The sequence below is a fragment of the Triticum urartu genome, unplaced genomic scaffold (assembly GCF_003073215.2).
Source record: "Triticum urartu cultivar G1812 unplaced genomic scaffold, Tu2.1 TuUngrouped_contig_4591, whole genome shotgun sequence".
In the NCBI taxonomy this organism is placed as follows: domain Eukaryota; kingdom Viridiplantae; phylum Streptophyta; class Magnoliopsida; order Poales; family Poaceae; genus Triticum; species Triticum urartu.
The window spans coordinates 5,747-12,654 of NW_024115191.1; the positions used below are offsets into that span (position 1 = coordinate 5,747).

General features: G+C 46.0%; 1 protein-coding gene across 1 annotated transcript; it reads left to right on the plus strand.

Moving 5' to 3' along the window:
• Nucleotides 1–2,291: 2,291 nt before the first annotated feature.
• LOC125528042 (histone H3.3) lies at nucleotides 2,292–4,804 on the plus strand. The gene is made up of 5 exons (XM_048692558.1): nucleotides 2,292–2,443; nucleotides 3,738–3,828; nucleotides 4,015–4,091; nucleotides 4,189–4,279; nucleotides 4,380–4,804. Exons 2-5 carry the CDS (start codon nucleotides 3,757–3,759, stop codon nucleotides 4,548–4,550), a joined length of 411 nt encoding a protein of 136 aa, XP_048548515.1. The 5' UTR covers nucleotides 2,292–2,443; nucleotides 3,738–3,756; the 3' UTR covers nucleotides 4,551–4,804.
• The last annotated feature ends 2,104 nt before the right edge of the window (nucleotides 4,805–6,908 follow it).

Below are 6,908 nucleotides of genomic sequence, written 5' to 3' on the forward strand. Positions count from 1 at the left end.
TTTCTCTAGTAACTACACTGAGGTGGTATCTGGGGAAGTAAAGAGTATTTTGGAGATTACAAGTGAAGGGTTTGAACCCAAATATTTGGGTTTGCCGGTACCTGAGGGGAGAATGCATAAAGGGAGGTTTGAAACCACCCAGGAAAGATTGAGGAAGAGACTAGTGGACTGGAGCGAGCAATTCATGTCTTCAGGTAACAAAGAGATTTTAATCAAATCTGTAGCCCAGGCTATTCCCACATATATTATGAGCGTGTTTCGCTTACCTGCTTCGGTATGTGACGATCTGACAAGGATGATGAGGCAGTACTGGTGGGGAGTTGAGAGTGGCAAGAGAAAAATGGCATGGCTGAGCTGGGATAAGCTGAGACTCCCTAAAAGCAAGGGGGGTATGGGATTCAGGGATATGCGTGCTTTTAATCAAGCGTTATTGGCAAAACAAGCGTGGCGATTGATTGATTCCCCTGACAGTTTATGTGCTCGTCTATTGAAGGCAAAATATTTTCCACGCGGCAGTATCTTGGATACGGTTTTCATTGGAAATTCATCGGCCGTATGGAAAGGAATAGCTCATGGTTTGGATCTTGTTAAGAAAGGTAATATGGAGGATTGGTGATGGTGCATCGGTTAGAACGTGGAGAGATCCTTGGATTCCTCGACGATACGATTTTCGACCAATTACTCCTAAAAGGAACTGCTGGTTTAACCGTGTCTCTGATTTCTTAGATAATAATAGTGCTTGGATCAGAGACCGTGTCGAGGAGCATTTTTGGCCAATGGATGTTGCTGAGATTCTTAAGATACGCACGTCTCCTAGGAACCAGCAGGACTTCATCGGCTGGTTTCTCGAGCCGCATGAGAATTTTACAGTCAAAAGTGCCTACAGGTTGGCGACGGAAACATATGATGAGATGCATTCATGGGGCGCATGCAGTACTAGACCGGACGGTGACAGGTCGATTTGGAATTCGATTTGGAAATCTAATGTTCCACTCAAGATGCGTATTATGGCATGGAAGACGGTGACAGGTGCATTGGCAACTAATCTAGGCAAAGCGCATCGTCGTATTCATATACAGAGATCATGTCCTATTTGTGGAGCGGAGATTGAAAGCAGTTTTCATGCATTGATTTCATGCATGCACGCCCGGCGTGTTTGGGAGGGCTTACGTGCAATCTGGCCCTTGCCTGATGACTCACTACTAGTGGACTCTGGTAAGGACTGGGTACTGGAGCTACTTTCAAAATGTTCGGACAAGACCAGGGACTTGGTAATCATGACGATCTGGCGTATTTGGCAACTCCGAAATGATATAACACACGGGAAGAATGAGACCTCAGTAGAGGTAACTGTGGATTATCTTGACAGTTATTATAAGTCACTGAATTTGGTAAGGAACTATAGCATGGAGGAAATCGTCAAAGGAAAGATGCCGTTGTATGAGGATAGTCGGCCAAAGTGTGTAAAAATTACAGAATCCCCCACGCCTTGGCCTCCTCCGCCTATGGGCTGGGTTGCGTTGTCGGTAGACGGTTTATTCTCAGGCCAGGATGGACGCGCTTCGATTGGCATGGTGCTTCGCAGGGAGAACGGATCTACAATTTTTGCGGTATACAGATACATTTTCCATTGTAATGATGCCCTGAAAGCGGAAATTCATGCTATTATGCAGGGTATGGCACTGGCCATTCAACATTCGGAATGCCCAGTGATTGTTCAATCATACTCTTCAAATGCTCTGGCCATTCTCTCGAGCGACAATCTTTCCAGGTCGGCCTATGGTCATCTAGCTGCTGAGATTAAAGCTCATTTGGTAGTTAGGAAGTCTGTTCCTCTAAAAGTTAGCAGATATTAGCACATCAATTGGCACACTATAGCCGTACTGAAGCTTGTACTGCGGTATGGTTGTACTCGATTCCTTCGTGGTGTGAGGAATTGGTGTCTCGTGATTGTAACCCTCTCATTGTGGAATAAAACATCTTTTCTCCCTGCAAAAAAAAACGCTAACACAAAGGCAGCGTCTACACACGTGATCAGGACGGCACAGCACCTTGTCCCCACATATCAGAGGCAGCCCATTTTCTCGTACATTCGAAAAAACACACCGTGTACGACCACCAGTCGAACCACCCCACACTAATCCCCGATCCGCGTCCTCCATATTCTAGCCAATAGGAGCGAGGCACGCAACAACCGCGATCCGTGGCACCGCCCAACCGCTGGCCTCCGCCGTCCGATCGCTCGAAGCCAAGCACAAAACCATGACATCCAGGCCGTCCGCTCCGGCGGAGACATGGCTGGCTGGCCGCTCCCGAGTATAAAACCTCACCTCATCCTCCGAACCGAAAAAAAAACCCCACCACCCAACCGCCGCTCTCCGAGGCTCCTGAAAGTTGCAACCTCTCCCTCTCGGCGAATTTGGGGGTTTCTGAAGCGCGCGAGGTAAATCCCCCCCCCCCCCTGGTCCTCTTCGATTCGGTAGCTTGATTCCTTCGTGGCCCGCCGTGGTTGGTGAATCGGTCCGCGTTAATCTCGCCGGGGCGGTTGATTCGGGTTTAACACGGCGCGGATTTGAATTTTATGCGCGGTTAGGGTTTGGGCGTGGTTCCAGATTCTGATTGTTTCGACGGATTCTTTCGGGTCTTAAGCCTTGCTTAAATTTCGTTTAGTCACGATTACCTGTGCCTGCTTGATGGTGGTTTTGTTGTTTGGTGGCAGACCGATCGATGTAGTTCAAGTTCCAATCGCGTGATTTGACGATATATGATTTCGCGTCTTAGCCCTCAAAAGAATTCCCGCAGATCTGTAGATTCGCGTACATCATAGTTGTACCCAAGTTCGTTAGTTGTGCCATATTTGATTTGCGTCTGTTCATCTGCTGGCCCCTCAAATCTGTAGTTTCATAGTGTTACAGTGGTATAAATTTCGCTTCGACTTATTGACGTGTGTGCTATATCTTTTGATGAGTTGAACTAACGTTTGGAGAATTCGGTATCTGCGGGTTGGTAGTTTCTTTTAGGACTGTACGGTTGGAAAGAATTGGCATGAGCTCATAGTGTTTATATTGGGATATTCAGTTTCTAAAGTCCTGCATACAGCATGTGGTCAGTGCAAATGTAATTTTGTTACTGTTTTGAGCTTGGTATTGAGAGCAACCTGCAGTCTAGGTATCTGGGAATGATAGTAACAGGATGAACTAATATACTTGTCTACTCTGATAGTGGAAGTCAATTGGGTGCATTGATATATGGAAGCAGTTGCATAGCCATTTTGAAAATAGTCGATTGCTTAACATATCTTAGTATTGATTTATTGCATCTGAATTGTACCAACTTGCTAGTTAGCTAATGTTATTCTTGTGATAAACTAAAAGCATACACAGATAACTATGTGAAGTTGATGTCCGACCATTACATGTGATAACTAGGAAGCATATTTTTTATCAGTGGACTGCTATTTCTTTTCTTGCTTCTGATGAGGCGATCATGGTAGCCTTGTTTTCTTTAGTGTTAAAAAAAAATACTAGGCTGCAGTTTTTTAGTGTGTCATCTTTATGTGTGTCTTTTGAGTGAACAAACTATGCTAAAGGTAGATCAGGACTTTCATCTGAAGTGGAGTTCTATCTTGGGTCTGATCTTTTGAATGAAAAGTTTTAGTTAGAAATACACTGCATTCTGTTTTTGTGATATTGTGATATTCAATTTATAGAACTGACTATGTTCTGTTTTTGCTTCAGGTAAACCAAGGTTTTGCTCATGGCTCGTACTAAGCAGACCGCCCGTAAGTCCACTGGAGGAAAGGCTCCCAGGAAGCAGCTAGCCACCAAGGTTTGTGACTGCAATATTGATAGTTTATCTATGCCATGTCTTTATTTATGGTTTAGGTAAATTGAACTGGGTATAATTTGAACCTCAACCTTCATTGTCAGCTTATGACCAGATATCTTACTGATGTATATGGATTATCATGGTATTATTGTTCATGACCATGTGCTCTGTTTTGCTTTTTGACAGGCTGCCCGTAAGTCTGCTCCCACCACTGGAGGAGTGAAGAAGCCTCACCGTTACCGCCCTGGAACTGTTGCTCTTCGGTGTGTAAAGCCTTCCAACCTATGCTAGCACATGTTATTGCATATGGTTTTGTTTTCAAGTATTCTCAAATGAGTAATTTTGTGCTTGACTTTGCAGTGAGATCCGCAAGTACCAAAAGAGCACGGAGCTGCTCATCAGGAAGCTTCCATTCCAGAGGCTTGTTAGGGAGATTGCCCAGGACTTCAAGGTGATCAATCGACTTGTGCCCTACATTGCTCTTCTCCTGTTATGTCAGCTCTTATATCAATCAAGTAAGCTAAAAGCACCGCCCTGTTCTGTCTGTGCAGACTGACCTCCGCTTCCAGAGCCATGCGGTGCTGGCCCTTCAGGAGGCTGCAGAGGCCTACCTGGTCGGTCTCTTCGAGGACACCAACCTGTGCGCCATCCATGCCAAGCGGGTGACCATCATGCCCAAGGACATTCAGCTGGCTAGGAGGATCCGTGGCGAGAGGGCTTAAGGTGCTGTGCTTGCCTTGCCTGTGGGAATCGCTCTGGTGGGCATCTGTGTCTGCTTTTGCTGCTGAACACTTATCATGTGTCGTGAACTACTAATACTGGTCGTGTGTAGTAATATGTCAGTAGCGTACTCTGTGCCATACTATGTTCGTAGAGCTGGATCATTTGTTCGTTGGTCGTCCTAAATCATCCACCTGGTGGGTTCTGAACCTTGCATTTTATGTCTGAAAATTAGTGATTGTGTGAACTATTATTATGTTCTTGTGTCTCGTTTTATTTGTATCTCTGCCGTGCAAGTATGAATTGGGATGCATCTGTGCTAGTAGCTGAACTGTTATTAGTTAGGTAGCTGGCAAGGGAAATTTCTGTTCACAGATACTAGTAGTGTTTGCAATCCCTGTTCATCTGTGGTAGTGGCCTTTTTGTTTAGCCAACCATAGACCTGAAGTTATGGCAGCCAAAGAGCAAGTTGTGGGAGTACATCCTACAAGTTGGCTATGGATAATATGTCTGGAAATTAGAAAATGTTCAACAGAATATGCTGATACCAGTGAGCAAGGTAAGAGGACCATACAGTCTCACTTCTGGAGTGGTTTAACGGAGGCCAAAGATTTCCAGCCCTATTAGAAAGTGAGAGAACATATATAGAAAAGTGGGGAAATGGTGGTAGGAGGGCCGTGTACGGTGTACCTAGTACTGCTTTAGGTAGGTGGCGTGTATTTCTACGAAGCGAGACGGTGCTCCATACGCCACCGTTGAGGCAGTCAGAGCTAAGGCCTGTTTGGTTTATGAATTCTATAGGATAAGATTTGTGTAGGAAAATTTTCTTTGAGACCCTTTAGTTTATAGGAATGGATTCCTATTCCTATATAGGATAGGAATAAATCCGTCACATTTTAAATTTTTTTTTGAAACTCTTTGGTCTGTAGGAATATATTTCTATTCCTATATAGGATAGGAATCAATTCTTTACATTTTAGAGAAAAAAACATTAGTTAAGACTCAATGGAAAAATTCCTATCCTATGTGTCAAATGACATCTCTTTCTTTATAGGAATTGAAATGCATGTCATCTCACTTCCTATGATTTTTCTATTCATAGAACATTTCTATCCTATGAACCGAAAAAGGCCTAACTCCAATCGACGTTATGTTGCCTTTTTGTCCATTTAGATCGGTTGACCGCTCGCCGTCCGTTCTGTTTTGTGTTTGGGTTGAACATGTGCACAATGCACCGATCCATTTCATGTTCATACATAATCTTTTAAAGGTCAATCATGTCAGCGTTCATGCTATCGCTTAAAGTTTCCCGGTGCCATGCTAGCGGCCAACATACATGTCAGACTTCAAAAAATCCACCACACCGTTCACGTTGGCGCACTTGCCGGTGGCCGGTACATATGCCAACACACAAAAAAAAGACGGGATTCAACCACGCCATCATGGCCGTGGTCATACCAGCACACTTGATGTCATACAAAGAAGGATGGTGCTTTTTGTCATAGATCACTCGTCACCGAACATGAACATGTTAGCCTACATCTTTTCGAACCATGGCCTCTTCCTAGACGACACCGTGCTCAAGTCCACCTTAATGGTCTATGGTGAGCATTCCCCAGAGAAGCGAGAGGCTTGCGAATAGACATGGAAGCTGGGAATTGACTGCATGGCAAATGCATGCGACGACTCTGGCAGTACCACCCGAGGGAATGCCGCTGATGAGCCCTTGATGGCCAGGATTTAACCCTAGATACAGCAGGGTCTCCCTCATTGCTGCAGCGACTCGGGCATTGGTCTCCTCCTGCTATGCGGCGGCAGTCGCGGCGTCGAGCTTGTGGTCCTGTGCGTGCCTCCGGCCCTTCCTCTTGGCTGACTGCACAACCCGCTGCTCGAACGTCATCTGCTTCTTCCTGGGCGGTGCCACAGTCTTGCGGGGCGTGTGGGGCTTGCCTTTGGTGGAGGCGACGGAGGTATGGTCGGAGGAGGCGAGGCCGGCTGCAACGTCGAGGGTTGGCACGTCGTCCATGGCGAGCGGTCGGGAGTTTTTTTTGGGAAAGTAGGGTGAAATGGTGGTGGCTGTGCCGCTGACTGGCGGGCCAAGAGAAGGAGTAGGTGAGCGTCGCGCGCGTCCGTTTCATGTCTCGACCGACGCAAATGAGACCAAAATTTGAGCCAGAAATGGGTCGGCGGGCGGCCAAAAAACAGACACGCGTTCGTTTGGATCGACGTGTTGAATCGACTTTTGTGTTTGTTTTGTCCTAAACAGACACGCATGGACGAGATGAATCGGCACGTTGGAGTTGCTTTAATAGCAAGCGTTCATTCCCATACCTGACAGGATTGGCAAGCGCAGGCCGGCA

Bases quoted from the DNA above. Each gene is read 5' to 3' on its own strand.
- LOC125528042 (XM_048692558.1), top strand. From the start codon at position 3,757: ATGGCTCGTACTAAGCAGACCGCCCGTAAGTCCACTGGAGGAAAGGCT. The intron at 3,829-4,014 runs GTTTGTGACTGC...GCTTTTTGACAG, and splicing joins GGAAGCAGCTAGCCACCAAG to GCTGCCCGTAAGTCTGCTCC. The intron at 4,280-4,379 runs GTGATCAATCGA...CTGTCTGTGCAG, and splicing joins AGATTGCCCAGGACTTCAAG to ACTGACCTCCGCTTCCAGAG.